The sequence below is a fragment of the Kwoniella pini genome, chromosome 6 (assembly GCF_000512605.2).
Source record: "Kwoniella pini CBS 10737 chromosome 6, complete sequence".
Lineage (NCBI taxonomy): Eukaryota > Fungi > Basidiomycota > Tremellomycetes > Tremellales > Cryptococcaceae > Kwoniella > Kwoniella pini.
Window position 1 is genome coordinate 439512 of NC_091721.1, and position 16699 is coordinate 456210.

General features: G+C 40.9%; 7 protein-coding genes across 7 annotated transcripts; 4 read left to right on the forward strand and 3 right to left on the reverse strand.

Moving 5' to 3' along the window:
- Positions 1–325: 325 nt before the first annotated feature.
- I206_104623 (uncharacterized protein) lies at positions 326–1448 on the forward strand (the record flags this gene model as incomplete). The annotated part of the gene is made up of 3 exons (XM_019153923.1): positions 326–568; positions 649–1171; positions 1246–1448. The coding sequence occupies 3 exons, from the start codon at positions 326–328 to the stop codon at positions 1446–1448; spliced, it is 969 nt and encodes a 322-aa protein (XP_019012663.1).
- Positions 1449–1673: 225 nt separating this feature from the next.
- I206_104624 (uncharacterized protein) lies at positions 1674–2640 on the reverse strand (the record flags this gene model as incomplete). The annotated part of the gene is made up of 3 exons (XM_019153924.1): positions 1674–2036; positions 2142–2555; positions 2623–2640. The coding sequence occupies 3 exons, from the start codon at positions 2638–2640 to the stop codon at positions 1674–1676; spliced, it is 795 nt and encodes a 264-aa protein (XP_019012664.1).
- A 387-nt stretch (positions 2641–3027) lies between these two features.
- I206_104625 (uncharacterized protein) lies at positions 3028–4704 on the forward strand (the record flags this gene model as incomplete). The annotated part of the gene is made up of 5 exons (XM_019153925.1): positions 3028–3154; positions 3299–3551; positions 3715–3770; positions 3837–3976; positions 4093–4704. The coding sequence occupies 5 exons, from the start codon at positions 3028–3030 to the stop codon at positions 4702–4704; spliced, it is 1188 nt and encodes a 395-aa protein (XP_019012665.1).
- A 308-nt stretch (positions 4705–5012) lies between these two features.
- I206_104626 (uncharacterized protein) lies at positions 5013–7601 on the reverse strand (the record flags this gene model as incomplete). The annotated part of the gene is made up of 13 exons (XM_019153926.1): positions 5013–5114; positions 5192–5281; positions 5349–5463; positions 5560–5880; positions 5940–6160; positions 6210–6277; positions 6337–6421; positions 6479–6583; positions 6640–6708; positions 6764–6866; positions 6925–7197; positions 7265–7405; positions 7462–7601. The coding sequence occupies 13 exons, from the start codon at positions 7599–7601 to the stop codon at positions 5013–5015; spliced, it is 1833 nt and encodes a 610-aa protein (XP_019012666.1).
- Positions 7602–7956: 355 nt separating this feature from the next.
- I206_104627 (uncharacterized protein) lies at positions 7957–9430 on the forward strand (the record flags this gene model as incomplete). Its single annotated transcript, XM_019153927.1, has 8 exons — positions 7957–8154; positions 8217–8327; positions 8386–8502; positions 8573–8651; positions 8721–8764; positions 8866–9020; positions 9086–9215; positions 9314–9430. The coding sequence occupies 8 exons, from the start codon at positions 7957–7959 to the stop codon at positions 9428–9430; spliced, it is 951 nt and encodes a 316-aa protein (XP_019012667.1).
- Positions 9431–9648: 218 nt separating this feature from the next.
- I206_104628 (uncharacterized protein) lies at positions 9649–10876 on the reverse strand (the record flags this gene model as incomplete). The annotated part of the gene is made up of 4 exons (XM_019153928.1): positions 9649–10014; positions 10085–10309; positions 10365–10598; positions 10688–10876. 4 exons carry the CDS (start codon positions 10874–10876, stop codon positions 9649–9651), a joined length of 1014 nt encoding a protein of 337 aa, XP_019012668.1.
- A 610-nt stretch (positions 10877–11486) lies between these two features.
- Positions 11487–12024, forward strand: I206_104629 (uncharacterized protein; the record flags this gene model as incomplete). The annotated part of the gene is made up of 2 exons (XM_019153929.1): positions 11487–11699; positions 11758–12024. The coding sequence occupies 2 exons, from the start codon at positions 11487–11489 to the stop codon at positions 12022–12024; spliced, it is 480 nt and encodes a 159-aa protein (XP_019012669.1).
- Positions 12025–16699: the final 4675 nt, after the last annotated feature.

Genomic DNA, 16699 nt, shown 5'->3' on the forward strand with positions numbered 1-16699 from the left:
CTTCAGGAGAGGTGGAGTATCTCTCTACGCAGAATGCTGCTGGATTCTTCAGATGCTATGAGTACGATTTATACGATTTTAGTAAATAATTGTTATTGCGATTTTAAGATGTTGAACATGGTGAATCTCGAGTGGTAGGGTCGAAAGATGAAAGTGGCAGAATTACGTTAAAAATAATCATAAACTCGCATTATTTATTCAATTTATCCCATAAAGTCGGAATAGCATCAATGTAACCAATTATTAGATATAAAGCTATTAATGTATCCATAAATGTACATGACATGAAGCATATTTTGTACATAGCTAAAGCCAAGTATTAAAAATGTCAAGACCAGCTACTTTTCTGCTCCGATCAGCGAACGCTTCTATACGAACTTTTCATTCTTCAATCAGAGCTTGTAATGTAGATTTACCACCAACTCCTAAATCTGCTGAAGCTTTGGGATTTAAAACACAACCAGGTAGACAAAGAAATTTACCTAAAGATTTAGATTTGAAGATTAAAATTTCAGATAGTGGGAAAAAAGATATTCTAACTTCTCAAGATAAAGGTGGAAAACAATATGTAAGTTAAATCAAAAAAACGGGTTTTTTGATTTTCCATATGAAAGTAGGAACTGATTAATTGTTTTAAATTGGTTTTAGAAAAATTCAAATAAACCTAAAATCAATATTAATCCTAAATCTCAAAATTCATCCATCAATACTGTTCAAGAGGAACCTTCTTCTGATTTCTTTGATAATTCAGGTTTAGCTTCTTCTTCTTCTTCTTCTTCGGGATCTTCTTCAAAACATGGATCAAGGAAAGATGTTCAAGGTATATCCATGGATTTACTAGATCAACCTTCTTCAAGTTCGACAATAAACTCAAATGTGAATTCGAAAAAATTACCACCTGATGTACTTCGAAGACAACGAAGGGAAAATCGTTCAAATAACAATAACAATAATAACAATAAAGGTAGACAAACTCAAGGTAGAAGAGATGGATCTTCAAGGAAAGTAAGAGATTCAGTAAATGTTAGTTCAAGAGAGAAAAGAGTAATGTTACCTAAACGTCAAATTACTTTTGATAAATTAGATCATTCAGAACAAGGTTTATTCGGAAAGGGTACTTTGGTAACTCAATCAAATACAAACGCTTCTGCATCGAATGGCTTGGGTCACCGTAAGTTCTTATACTAACAGCTAACTTTGTTTGACATTTGAATGGACGAGCTGACATCATTGTAATTGGAATAGCTCGTAAAACATCTTCTCTCCGACAAATCACATCAACTCCTGCTTTCCCTACTACACCTATTCCAGTACTTTCTACTATCCCATCGAAATCAACCGATCAAGCTATACAAGTCGCTTCATGGACTGCAGCTTTGAATGGATCCATACCGCTTAGATTTAAAGATCAATTGAACCAGACAGTCAAATCGCAATTAGGTAGATAAGTAGGGAGACAAAATTGATTTGCATAATGCATTGTGTTTGACAGTATCCATACACGTGATTATGATTTACAGGCTTGCGCAGGTCTTCTACCAGGCCCTTTTTCACGTCTCTATTAACGAAGTGGTTGTGTAGTGTTACATCTAATTATATACAACAACATATGTACATGTATGAACGAAACAGTCCCGTTTTCAGATAAGGAGGATGACATCTAGGGTCATCACCTACTCTTCTTCCTCTTCTTCTATAATTGCCTCTTCATCACTCTCCTCCCCATTCTCTCCCTCACTATCCTCATTCGCATGAGCATTACCTCTCCTGAGTTGACCTAATGATCCACCAATCTGACCGATCTGAATGGGTTCTTCCATTTGTTGACCACCTTGTTGTTGAGTATTAGAATTTACATGAGGCGAAGAAGGTTCATCATACGTTTCGTTAGGTACAGGTGCATCGAAACCTTCATTCGGTATCGCAGGGGAAGATTGTTGACGTTCTATCAACCGTCTAATATGTATTGAACGAGGTGAAGGGATATTTGAAGGATGTAATGAAGGTGACGGAGGTGAAGGTGGTCTTTTTGCGCCCTGTGATTTCGAATAGAGTCAGCAGCATAATTTAAATCACGACGGATCTCAGCTGTGAATAGAGACTGACAGAGGAAGTGAGTGAAAATTATAAATGTTACTCACAGCCATTCCAGGTGGTATTTCCCTTCTACCTCTTTGATCTTTTAAATTTTCCATTCCCCATTCTTGCCATTCCCTTGAATTCCATTCACCACCTCTTAAATTCATATTCATATTCATATTTATTCTTGAATTTGATCCAATTGATCCTTCTATAGTACTTAATAAATTACCTACACCTTTATTTCTTATTCTTTGCTTATTTTTTAAACTAATAGGTCTACCATATGGATAAGAAGGATGTAACTGATTAGGTAACGTTTCATCATGATCAAATCTAGGTGGTTCATATTCTTGTGGAATATCTAATGATTCATCAAATCCAGGCATTACACTCCAACCTGTTTCAGGAGGTTCATCGAATAATAAAGAAGATGTATATGAGGGTGTATGATGAATTACATTATATCGAGCGTCCTATGCTCGTAGATGATATAGTCAGCTCATTTTTGCGAATTTCTTGAACTCAACAATCAATACTCACTGTGATACTCGTCGTCATCTTTTCGTCTACATGCAATGCTATATCATAAGAATTGGAAGACAGGTATTTCCAACACAATTTCAGCAACAGCAAAGAGATCCTCATCAACAAACATTCTGTTGGAGTGGAGGCCCAGTATGTGTTACGTAAGTATTGATAATTCGCAAACAAAAGATGTAAACACGCGACTGACTGTTTAAGAGCGTTTACTAACTAGCTTCAACCTGAAATCAACAATCTGTACTTAGTATACATTGCTGCCATAGAAGTTGATACTGCGAACATTCTTATCCATTTTGAGTGACCGACTCAGCTCATACAATACGACTCAACATCATAACTTATCCGCCGTGAAGATTCTCGACATTTACTTCGACCAAATTGACTGATCTAATCACTTTCAAAATGGCATCAACCAAGACTCGAAGACAAGTACCAAATGTGATCATGTCCACTCCCCCAGCACAGAGGAGCAAAAGCGCGTATAACGAAGTCGAAAAACAAGGTCTCCTAGCAAACTTCGATATAGAAGGTGAGATGATATTCTATATTATGTCGAAAGTAATGTAACAATACTGACAATCCTGTTTGTTTGTCTTTTTGTTCCCCTTATTCTCACCATTTGTATGAAATTCACAATCGATTTTCACCCATATCATAATTGCGAACAAGATAGTTGCCGATAAGACTTTATATTTTCGTTCGATACTTTCTCGTACATTAGCATCATTTCGAATGAGAGAAGAATCTGAAATATTATCAATACCTCGTGAATTACGTGGTATGACTTTAGGTGAATTAGAATCGAAATGGGGTGGAGGATGGACAGGAACTTTACAAAGAATACGAAGAGAAAGTTTTGAAAAGAAAGAGAAAGTTAGAGAAGAAAAAGAGGAGAAAGAACGAGATGAGGTGGTCAAAGGAAAAAGGTGAGTTGACTTTCATCAATAATTTCTATGCCGAGCAGGTTTGATCGGATGGCACAAATCAACCATCAGACGAGGATTGTGAATAATTGATGGTTCGGGCTATATGTTTAACAATGATTGTTATTGAGAGAAGGTCCAGAGCTGATATAAGACCTTTTCGTAGAAAGCGTAATGGTACTGTCAGTACGAATAATTCACCCGAGCGAGGAGGCAAGAATCGTGAGTCCTGACTGATCAGCTATCCCATCAGCAATGGATACGAGTACAGCTGACACTCACCCCTAGCTCGTCGCGATGCTTCAACGCCCGCATCCCAAGGGAAGGCGGTATCCACATCCAATACGCGCAGTAAAGCTTCAGTTGCTAGCAAGAAGGGTAAGAACGTGACCACACCGGCAATAGCGAGTTCATCCAAGGGGCCAAGTGTGAGTTTCAATTCAGCATAATCTCGCAGTTCCACTCTCGCTATAATACAATACCATAAGTCTTTCACTCTGAAAGGCAAATCAAGCTGATTTATTCAATCGCATTATGAATATAGTTTCTTCCTCAGAATCACATCTTCAATCCAACTTTACCTCCAACTCCATTCTTCTCATCAAACTCGCATTCTCCTTTATCTCAACCTTCAAAATCTAAATCATATCCTTCTTCATCTTCTTCCAATATTCATCCTTTATCAAAATCCAATCCAGTATCAGATAATGAAAAAGAAGAAGAAAAAGATGATGATGATGAAAATGAAAATTCAGAAGAAGATGAAGATGAAAATGATTTACCAAATCCAGAATTATTAGAAGCTAAACTTTTAAAAAATTCTAAAAATCATTCAGATTTAAATTCAAAATCAAATAGAAATAAGAAAAAAAGAGGACCTTCTTTAATATTTCGTCAATCATTAATTTCAAATTCAATTTTACCTAGCCAAGAAAAAGAAGAAGAAGAAGAAGAAGAAAATAATGTTAATATAAATTTAAGTGATGGTAGAATAATTACTTTTAATCCATTTAATTTAACACCTGGTAGAGTTGATAAAGAATTAAATCAAAATCAAAGTAAATTATCACAAAATGAAAAGAAAAAAGTACAAGAACAAGTACATGATTTAGTTGTTAAAAGTTTAAGAGAAAGAATGGAAAGGTGGAAAGTTTAATCGTTCTCTTAACATTTTATTTTTCGTTTCTTTTCTATGGGTTTGAACAATTTTTGTTGCATTTGTACTTTTGTTTGATTTTATATTATATCATTTTACCATATTCCACATAAATGCTAGATACGAATTGGCATGATATCAAATTCAAGTTATGTAGCACAAACAAGGGATATCATTTTTTCCATAAATCACATAACATTGCTATAATATACATAAAAATCATATCAACATCCCTTTTTTCTTCTCCTATCGCAACACATGACATATAACGTGTCTCTACCTGATATTTTGTTACTCCCCAATCTCCACTATACGCTCATTTGACTGATCAATTGACTTAAATGGGCACTGTCGCCCACGTAGTCAGGCGCACTGACTTTCCGACACGTATATCGTACTCGTGGTTGATCCTACAGAGAAAGTCCAATATGATCAGCTATAGTCTCAAGCTAGGTGCAGAGGAGCCTGAACTCGATCAAACACTCACATTGAACGAATCTTGTTTAGCCAACATCTGGAAAGTAAGCGTTTTACCAGTAGTTTTCTGGAAATGCGTATTTATATCTTCACCCGTTTCCTAACATTGATCGAAAGACAAGCATGTCAGTCTTATTACAACCCGTCGACACAGGAGCTTCACTCACCTTCAGTTTGTTCAATTCATTCGCACTTATCTCCATTATTTGTTCAGCTTGGTCATTGAAGGCTGTGATCCAGAAAGATCCAGTGTGGTCCATCACGTTCATCGAAAGGATATATCTGCGGTGAGAACAATCAGCATTGACCCATATATGGAAAAATTGATTGAGACAGGGCAGCATCATACTGATACTGCTCGGCACGAGGTAGACGAACCTATGAATCGGCGCATCCCATTTTCTATCGCATTTCTCACAGAGATAGCCATCGTTAGTGTCTACCACCTTCTTGTTACAACCTTCAGGGTTGGCACAAGCTGGATAACTGAATGTTTCTTGCTTGACAAATGCAATCGTAGCTGAAGTAGTGAAGAAATCCGGTTTGTCCGACATCCCCAGTCCTTCATCTTTGGCTTCCCCGATGGTCTTCAACTCTGATGGTCTCACCCCTCCTGCTGCGGCGCCAGCTCCTGCTGCCCCATTGTTCATCGCATTCGTATATTGCTGGAACTGAGTGTTGCGGCCCTCTGCATCGAACCTGAATCATCGCCATTATCAGCTGATATCGATAGCATTCGAACTCGAAATTGAACTTACCATCCTCGCAATTGGTGCGCTTCCGGGATATCGGGGTTGACACTCATTGTAGCGCTGCTAAACATCGATAGGGATCGACCGCCAAAATCACCGACTTTGACTCCTTTAAATGCGATAACAGGTTGATCATCCGCTTGGAAGGTCTCTGCTTGTTTACCCCATAATGTCAACCTAACACTATGTCCAGATGAATCGACTAATTGTATATCTCGTTTGGCAAACTGCGCACCAGATCAGCTGGGTTCAGGAACCTTCAAATATCTTGCTTACTGGTTTGTTGGTGGCTTTAGAGGTGACTGAACCGATCTCCCCGACCTCCCTAACAACACCAATGACATCTGTTCCATTTGGTCGATATCAATTTTTGAAACAAGATATTGAAGCGGTAAAGACTCACCACACAATTCATCCTTCTGAGTCTCTCCTAGAGCGTCAATTCCTTTGAAATTGTATTTCACTTGAGGGACTGAATCGTCGTCACACTATCGCAAGTTTGTCAACTTGGTACGGTAAAGTGTTTTGAACATCATTTAGCTCACCGGGGAGATTTCAGTTTGGTTCTCAAACATAATCTCGTACTCATTATTAACGTTGTTGAACTGCTTCTTGGCGATGTTAATTCTAGCTCTGGACACGAAAAACACCTGATGTCGGTTGAATTTAGCGATTTGACAGAGTCTGTCTATAACTTATGACTGACCTTTCCTTCTTCAAGCATATTGTAGAAGTTGTCTACAGCCTCGTTGAACCCTGTCGCCCTGATCTCTCCCTAACACTCATGATCAGCTTTGGACAGATTCGTCAGAAATGGACCGATAGCTTACAGTTTCGTCCATAAAAGTCACACTGAACAATTTTCCTTCGCCACGCTGATTAGAATAGTGCTTGATGTCCGATTTTTGTGTAACTCTCGCTTTGATGGTCCATCTAATTTCCACCTGTCAGCTCAGAGTTAAGGAACCGACCTTTAACATAGCTGGCTCACTTGTTCTGATACGGACTCAATCCTTCAATGGGGTATAGAGGTCCAACATCTTGTTTACCTTTCACTCCACCAGCTTTAGCTTGAGGACCACCTCGACCAGCTGTAAGTTGTTGTCTAGCTTGGAAACCTCCTACTTCTTGTTTGGGTGCAGCTTGAGCAGGTGCTGATGTTGATGCTCCACCACCTGCACTCTGTTGTTGTTCCAAATTTGTTGGATTACCTATTTTCTCCCCGTTCCATTGGACAGTCTCCAAATTCAGAATGATTACGAGTCTACAGCAGAATTGTCTGTCGTTAGCTCGAGACTCTCGATACCATCAGGAACAGAACGAAAGCTCACTTTCTGCCTTGTACAGCGTTCGTGACATATCCTGTCAACTTAATGATGACGTTCTTATCTAGTTCTTTTGAGTCAACCAGGTGATTGAGCTGGGTGGCAATCATGGCTTGTATAAAGTGTTTTCCGTCCGACAAGATGAGTCTACAATCGATGATCTGTCAGCTTTCGAAGCAAATGAGTCGATCAGCTGATATTACCTATATCGATCTTGACCAGCAGCCCCAGGAGCGTTGATCTTCTTGACGCTCAATACTTGGAGAATAGGTGTAACCCCTTCCGGAGCTTCAGCAGAGTTGAAAACTAATTCGCAGAAACCTGCTGAGAGTGGACTTGACATTTTGTTGATTGTGGATCCTGTTATGGGTAGAGTAACAAGAAGGAAGGGGAAGAAATGATTAAGATGAGTGCAGATGTAATGTAGAAGAGAAGGAGAGTCAAGATGATGGTGATGGAATACTTTGGATTAGTCACTCATTGTCATGTATCATTTATTTTAGTCGCGTATCATTTTGACGCGTCAACCAGTGATTTTTTCCTCATGTTCGGTGGCGGAATCAAATTACCCCGCGTAGCGTAGTGGCCTTCACAAAGGATATCAGAGATCATAGCGCATATGATAAGTTGCAATTCATGCTTTGTTATCATTTGCTATTGAACATGATATAGCCAACTGCAATAAAAAAAGAAGCAACATGCCTGTTCGAGTGGAATCACAAGAGTCGCAAGTTTCCCAAGAGGCTGGGCCATCTCGTAAAACTGTACCAGTCCGGGCATCTTCAATAGTAGTCGATAGTGAGGATGACGATGATATGGAGGAAGAGGAAGGTTGGACGACAGATACTTTCCAAAATCAAGTCATTGATAAAGATATACCATCTGCGGCTCCTCAGGTCGGTCCAGCTAGAAAATCAAGAGATTCGAGACTAAGCTGATCGTACTGATCCATTTACAGCTACGACAAACCATAGATAAGTTGAAAGATTTTATACGGCGCCTGGAAGAAGGCATGGAACTCGCTTTAGATACCGCTAAAGCTTTGGAAGATTCGAAGCAAGATGAACCTGTAAGCTACAACTAACAGTAAATATGAGTACCAAGCTTAGTGAAGCCAATCATTACAGTCAATACGCGAAGTAGAGAAGGCATTCTTTCGTATACTGGATCAAAGAGAACTTGTAAGGATCAAGATTGGGGTGCTAGAAGATATGGTGAATCAGCTTAGATCAAGTCATCAATATGTCAGTCCAATCTTTCTCAAGCTTGGCAGTTGTCTCAGGTTACTCAGAAGCTGACTTCGCAAATGTATAGACGGATATCGAATCTACGTACGAGGAATTAGCAGCACCAAAAGAGAAAGCGTATTTGGCAAAGTCAGAGCGAGCAAAGTGTGAGTCGAAACACAACCTGATCAAATCCATAATTCCCAAAAGCTTAAAAATGCCTGTTCGTTGTTTAGACAAAACTTCGAAAGAATATTCTGAGTTCAGATCTGCAATATGGGTAAGTCGCAGTCTTTCACATTTCCACGAGACCATTTTCGATGCTCCTCAGCGCACGTCCTTTTTCTGTAGAAGCTGATCCACGCATAATGAATTTTGTAGGAGATCAATCATGATTCAGCTTGTCCACCAGTATCCCAATGGCTAGAAAAAGGCGACGATGATGAATCAGACGATGATGATTTCGATATTGGAGGTGCTACGCAGAGTTATAGATGTCCGATAACCCTAATGCCATTCGTAGAAGCTACGACCAGGTAAGTAGTCTTCTATCACCAATCGTATATTGTCAACGGTCACTCAGGCTAAATTGTCTGCTAAGTTCGAAATGTGGGCACAACTATTCTCGAGCTGCAATTGTCGATTTGATCGAAACTTCTCGTAAGGCAAAGAGAGCTCCTAAATGTCCTGTAACGGGTTGTCAAGCTGTATTGGATAAGACCGATCTTAAGGTGCGTCAGCATTGTCACTGAGAATGTCGGGCAATACACATCTTTCCTCCGTCCTTTTGGGACAAGTCCATCGTGACTGACTTTGTGCTTGTTGATAGCCGAATCCATCGTTGCAAAAGCGATGTGACGAGTATCAGAAGCGACTCCAAAGAAGGGAAGACGAGCGAGATGAAGAAGATGACACGATTGCTATAGATGAAGACGAGGAAGACTGATGATACAACAAGGACAATGTAAAGACCTGTTCCATGGCTCGACGGTACAGCACAGTATGTACCGCTTTACATGTAATAATACTTATAAGAACGTATGAAAAGAAAAATGAGCTCTCACACCCACAATTCCTATAAAGATTGATTGTGCTCTTCAACGAAATAATGTTTAGGCAAAATGGTCAACCAGACCAGCGTCCTACATACATGCACAAATCCGATCAGTCACTAGTGTCGGATACCAGTTCCTCTGCCCTTTCAGATAATCCTACGAGGTGATTAATCAATCTTCCTCTCATCCAGCTCACGAACTCTTGACATCTCTCTTTACCGCCCGCTTCGGGATATTTACATAATACCGCTAATCTCGCTTTGTGTTCTTTAAGATCTACATATAAATCGGCATATCCATTACCAATCGAAAAGTTCTCATAAGAATCAATTCCATTATTCGAAATTTTGATTAAACTTAAACACCCTGAAGCTTGTTGAGTTGAATCAACCAATGGATATTCAATATTACTCTTATAGATTTTGAAAAGATGCTCATAAATTGGTGATTCTGGTAAGCACATAAGCAGTTTCAACTACAAAATCAATTTTCAATATCCTTCCTAAGTTGTCAAGCTCGAACGGCTTCGAAATTGTGGAACTCACCATATCTCTTCCATTACTTTTGATTATAGTTCGTTGTTCATCATCTTCTGAGATGGTAGAATATTTCAATTTGAGCGATCCGAAGATTTCTTCACGTATAAAAGCGACATAATCCTTTTTACTTAATCTCTCAATGATCAGTTCGAAAATTGGCTCAGCAATATCAGATTGATGATAAGTGGATCTAAAAGAATGAACAGGTTGTATTGATTGCAATTGTGTAATCTATCGAGAAATTTATCACTCGAACTCGTACATGAGAAGATTAGACCATACTCACGATATTATCTCTCCTGATATTTTTGTCTTGTAAAGCGCTGATTCTATGTAAACCACTCATATGAGCAGCGAGATCAGAACAATTAATCTCATCCGCTACACCCTCTTCCACCATTACAAGCTCAGGTATAATCTGTTTGATTGGAGTAGAGAAGTCATATCCATTGGATTGAAGGGCTTTGTGTAATGCCATCAGTCTGATGATTTGCGCGTTCGCTACCAAAGGAAAGACATCCTAATTTAAAGTGAATCATAAAGTCAGAAATCGGAATTTCTTTCATTTCGAAAGGAAATATACTTCATAAATGAAATTCAATCGCTTACCTCAACCTTTAAAACCTCTTTACCATCGATCGTACCTACGGTAGAGGAACCGTGAACGTCCATATCGTCCTTCACGAGGATGTAATGACAACCATGAATTTTGTTTTTCCTCATTGACATGATTATATCGGAACTTAGTTCTCCAGGAAATGCAAAATCACACAATGCTTTCTTTGTATCCGAGACCATGATGAAAAGTATATTCACTGGTAATTTGTTGGAATGGACAAATGTTACGAGTGGCGAATATATGCAATTCAGAAAGTCGAGATTATAGTCAGACTACAGTAAAGCTTATACAGTGACGAAGAATCCAGAAAAATCCTACTAATATCTGCAACGTGCAGGGACTTGCATACTGTACATCCATTCATCAAAATCGACTCAAAGCATCGATTCATGCAATAAAGGAGAGACAGTCTGTCAATTGAAGACCTCTATATGGAGCTTTTTATATCAAAGGTAGAAGGCCATTGAGGCGTATAGTGCGCCCGTTGCAGTGGGAGTCCACACTCTAGGAGAGTCTTAAATAGAGACGCTAGATCTGAAGTTTTCTGTAGCAAATGTACAGTGCTTTCTGGTATGCATTATATTGTTTAAATTTTTCACGTGGCGTACGCAGTAGATGAACACAGGAAAACGACAGAAGAGCGTGTTCTGAGGCCCTGTACTTCTGAAAGGACGTCGTGTTAAATCTCAATATACATTTGCTAATTTGGATACATAACGACAGCTGTGTCTGGGAGCTCTCATTCAGAATTCTCTTAATCAGATCTCGCTTGGATCAGACAACAGCAGTATGTGTTGCGGAAGGCGAAATGCTAAAATCGATCATCCACCCGCAAATGTTGACCCCCCACCACCTGTACATCAGTATGATTACGGCGATATGCCTTCACCGGCTTTACCACCGGGGTATACTTTTGATCCTTATAACTCATCTTTAAAACCAGATGAAGTGTATCTTGTGGGAAAATTCTTATCTCAAATCGTGAACGCCTCAACCAGACCAGTAAGTTTATTTATTAGTATGAAGCGCAACTTAGGCTACTGATGTCAAACGATCTCAGCAATCCCGTAATCCATTCATACCGATGCTTATCATTTCGTCCCTGATCTTTCCGGAATGGGTCCCTGATCAGATCCGTCTCGGTGTACATTTCGCCTTGCCTCCAGACCTATTAAAAAACGATGGTGTACCCTTAATCCTGCAATGCCCTGTAGAATTTGCTGAACAGCTTAGAGAGCGGCAAATCCAAGAACCTAATCCAGCTGAAAGGGACATTTTGTATTTCGGATGGGGTCCTATGAGGCATCCAACCAGCTCCGGTTGGTAGGTAGTCAGGTTTATATCATAGAAGGACACATTTCGGATTTGATAGTTTGCATAAACTGTGAACATGTTGATAGATTCGATTTGGATACAGAGGACTAGTGATTGTGTCTGTGGCTCAGAGTTATCGATGCGCTTTTTATGAAAGGTGTATGTCTGACAGCCCCTACAAAACGCATCCTACAGGAATCATTCCCAAGCTTCACCTCATAGAACGTCAGCTGCTGGCCCGGATGCCTCCTGATTCGAGGAATACGGGGGCATCGTAGTAAAGAGTAGAAGAACAATTCATTCGCTGCATGTGAATATATGCATGGCTTCTCTCTACAGAATTAACGCGAAGTCGAGTTACATGCTGCACAATTGGTAAGCGACCTGTAGCCGAGGCCCCATCTGCCATCTTTGTGGGTGCAGACGTAAGATAACGTCGACGGGCAATTTATGTTGTGCATCACCTTTCGACAAGTAACGCACCAGGTGTCCTCGAAAGTGTGTTTCGACCTGAAATTCAACATTTGTCAGTACGGGAACCCGCCAGAACATCTTTTCGTGAACAAGCTCTCACCAACATTTGAACGGTCACTTACTGAGGATCCATTTCGCAAGTTTCGCAACGGCAGGTACCCTTTCTGGTACTCGCTGGGTGGTTCCGATGACGTGGAAAGATGCAATCAATCGCTTTGGTATCCTCCCAGCTTTTATCCGCTTCCTTATTGTGCCCACAATAACAATGCCTGAATGCGTAAGAGACAACGGTGTAATCTTCATAGTCAGCAAAATTAGGCTGGACAGATTCGGTGTTCTGAGTCTGAGATTCTTGAGACATTGCTTGTTTATGAAATTGTATGGGAAGCTCTTCGATAATGATATCAAAATATGGAATGAGATAATATTCACGGATATAGAAATGTTCTGGAGTGTTCACGGTCAGAACGACGGTATATATAAGTCGAGCTTTTTTTGAATATTGTGAACACATATGGAAGTGAACACAGATGGAAAACATAAAGGTACTGGCTCAAGGGAAGGATTATCCTTTTTCCAATGACGAGTTGTGACGTGAAGTGAAAGTCTCAGAAGACCTCTCTCCTGGACATCCATTGATCCTCAAAATATGACGTGGAGCAAAAGCTGTGTCAGCTCTTGTTGATCGTCATCAGTCCTTTATTCGCAACATCGACGACACCGAGCAAACGGTACGACATCATGAGCTGAATACGTTTTTGGGCGAAGAGGAATATCAAGCGATCTCGCAGATGGGGCAGGGGGCATTAGGAGTTTTTGAATCACTATATTGCTGGTTCCGGTCCATTCTGTCGAGAACAAGGTGGCACAAATCTGAACGACCGGGGCTGAATTATGATGGGAGCTACGACGATCAAGATACTGTATAGGCAGGAATTGAAACCGGGAAACCAGTATCATGTCGTACAGCGAGTAGACAAGGACTATCGGTTCATATGGTGGACTGCGGTATAACAAAGCAATTGCTTATCAACCTATAAATGATGTAACGCTACTCGCGGTTCTATTGAGAATGCACTCAAGTCTATGAGACGGCACCTCGAGGGTCAGTGCTAATCTTCATTCAGGATTTTATAGTAAATCCTTGGTCCGTCACAGACTTGAACACCTCCTGTCTTGGTTTCCCAATTCCACGCTAAGGTTGTGGCTCCTGCCGCGCTGTGATGCTTGTCAGCATCAAAGTAAGATAGCCAAAAGCTTGCTTAAGCTTCGAGCCCGCCACTCACTGATTGTATGGCCACTTGCATTCCTCTTGGGTACCTCTGTTTGGACACGTACATGTTGATCCTTCTGTCCTTTTGGAAGGCCATTCTAACGTTAGCGCCACGCCATTGCGTACCCACTCTACTTTATCTTCCGTAGGCTCGTAACGGAGCCACGATGCTGCGGACTTCACAGAGTTCATCTCAAAAAAGAGAAATGAATCCTCTTTCGGCCTAAGAGCAAATATCGTTTCTCCCGTAGACTCCACTTTTCTACGGTCGAAAACGTCAAAATCCTCTGATGAATCCCCCAAAAAGGTTCTGGGATCCTGATCGAGGGCTTCGTCTCGTGGATTTCTGCTGGATTGTGTTGACATATTCGTTGCAAGATCGCTAAATGTTTTCAGTGTAAGCAGAATTCAGAAAATTGTGTGGATGAATGATTTCTGAGACGACATTTAGCTCTCATGTCATTCTATACTTTGCCTTCGCTCTTACGAGCAGAGTGCGCTTGCCAATGACTCGCTCGTACTGACTCGAAATCTGACTCGTACAGATCACTGACAATGGAGATAAGCCTTCGAATCACGCCATTGTCTTTGAGTACATCGCCAGACATTTCAGCTCCTTTGCAACGATGCGTCATAGTCTAGTCGAAACCTTTATCCTTCCCTTCATAGCATCCAAAGGAGCGATCTCTGAAGACTATTTCATTCTTTCAATCTTTGTGATGACGTGTTCGTGTGTCAAAGGTAATGCTGATCATGAGTCACCTTGCATGATTCATGACGTATCTGCGAAGCCTGAGAATTATTCACTACTGATATATTCGTCATGACTGCAGGAGAAAACAAGCTCAAACTCATCACTGAGTCTGTCCACAGCATCACTTGATGATGAGGTAGTGCTCGAAGGCAGTGTACTTCGCTAAACCTGATGTCATAGTGATTGACTTTCTCTGATTTGTGAAGAGAAGGCTGTAATCCTCTGATTTCTCTGAAATCCCTAGTGACCGTTGACGTTGCTGGATTAGTCATCGCTATAAACTGCGAGGGATGCTCGCCCATGCCAATCTGTATCATTGCCATCAAATTACTTACTGATTGACACACTGATCAGCACAGGCTTGTAAGTGAAGGATTTTGGGGTTTACAATAATGCGAGGAATGTCCCATGACAAGATAAACACAATATTGGGCTATATATGTACAGACTGGTCGTTCTAGCAGGAGCATATCCTACTCCGTCTCGCTACTTAGGGCTACCTGCCCTATGTCACCCCTTCGGCCACGTGCAATAATCCCAGCAGTACCTTACCAAAATGATTCTACAACCATATGACGTTGATCTTGCTGACTTTTTGAAGGTGCTCAGAGGGACTATAAGATGTCTTTGGGATAATGGTGGCGCAAACCTTATTGACGATTATTTATTTCAGTGTGCTTAGCAAGGATAATGTTTTCGCTTGCCCAATAATATATCCCAGGTGTGCCGGTCCCAAGTCCACAAGAGAAGATCGGTGATCGTGACTGATCACAGGCCAAACAGGCATGTGCTCTAACATGAACAAGGATTGATCCTACAACTCTTTACAACTCTTTTGCATCCAATTTGTACATCTCAAATCTAAGGGACTGATAGCTAGTCTTGAACAATGCTACTGTATATGTATACATCATACGGACTGTCAGCCCACGTGCTTCGATAACATCATAAAGTTTCCGCAAATCCCCCCTAAGTCTGTGGCATGTAGGTGAACGATCGCCAAAAATCGTACCCAGGCGAATAATCACTGCCCGTCACAAACGCAATTCTTGTTAGGGCAATAGATCTTTGAGTAGTTTTCACTGCAATTATCTCCCTGGACAAAATCGAGGTATTTATGCCACCTGTCCCTTGTCCTATAAAATGTTGATGTCAGCTTTCCTCCTCTTTTTTCGATGCACGGCCTGTAAGGTCCAATTTCACACCGCGACATACGGAGCTGTGGTACATTCCTGACATGTACATTTATAAATGCTGCATGTGTCCTGGACCTCGGCCAAAAAAACCTTCTCTTGCTCTGCAAAGTTTTCGTAATCTGAATCCCTCGCGAATGTAGTTGTCTTCAGATAAGGTGGTTTGGACCTGGTGACTACAAGCTCTGCATGTCGCAGTCTTGGAAGAGGCGTCTGACGATGTGGACATCTTGTGTTATGTGTTATGTGGTTTATGGTTTGTGTTAAGATGCGAAAGTTGGCTGTATATGTGGAAATTGAATTGTATTTATGAATACTAAAAAGAACACCTCGAAGTTGCAGCCTTTTTGTATTGCAATACCAGTATTAGTCACGTCAGTAGACCAACCATCTGCAAGATCCCTTCAATTTTTGACCTTCGTCTGGCCTCCAGTCTGGACAACGGAGGGCACAGAGACGAAGACTCACTATGATGACGTTCGTGACCTGGATCGAGCCCTCACTTATGACATTGGCCTAGTTGAAAGGAGATTGGCAGTTCCAGTTCGATTCTCCTTTGATACTTCCAAGCGGCGACGAGGAAACCTCGGAGTAAACGAGTCATATCGAGTCAAATCTACCAGTAATGATGCAATCATCCGTCATAAGCCCAGGAGTGTTCCAGTCGAAAAATCAGTAATGATGAAGATATTCGTCATATACCTCGTAAGGAGCATAGAAGGGGAAACTTCAACACTGAGAATTAGAAGCAAGACTTGGCCAGGCCACCCCACTTCCAATTTTGCCAGAAACCCCATGCTACACAACGCGCAACTGAAGGGAGCGCAAGAGCTATTGAGCAAGATTTGCCACTCGTCAGTCAATGCATCGCTATCAGCCTCCACTTGTATTGAGCTCGTGAAACCTTTTGCGAAAAGGGGGCCTTCGAAAGGGTGCTCCACAATGATCGAAAGGGCTTTTAGACTGGTCCACTAACTCCAAGGGGGACTAAGAG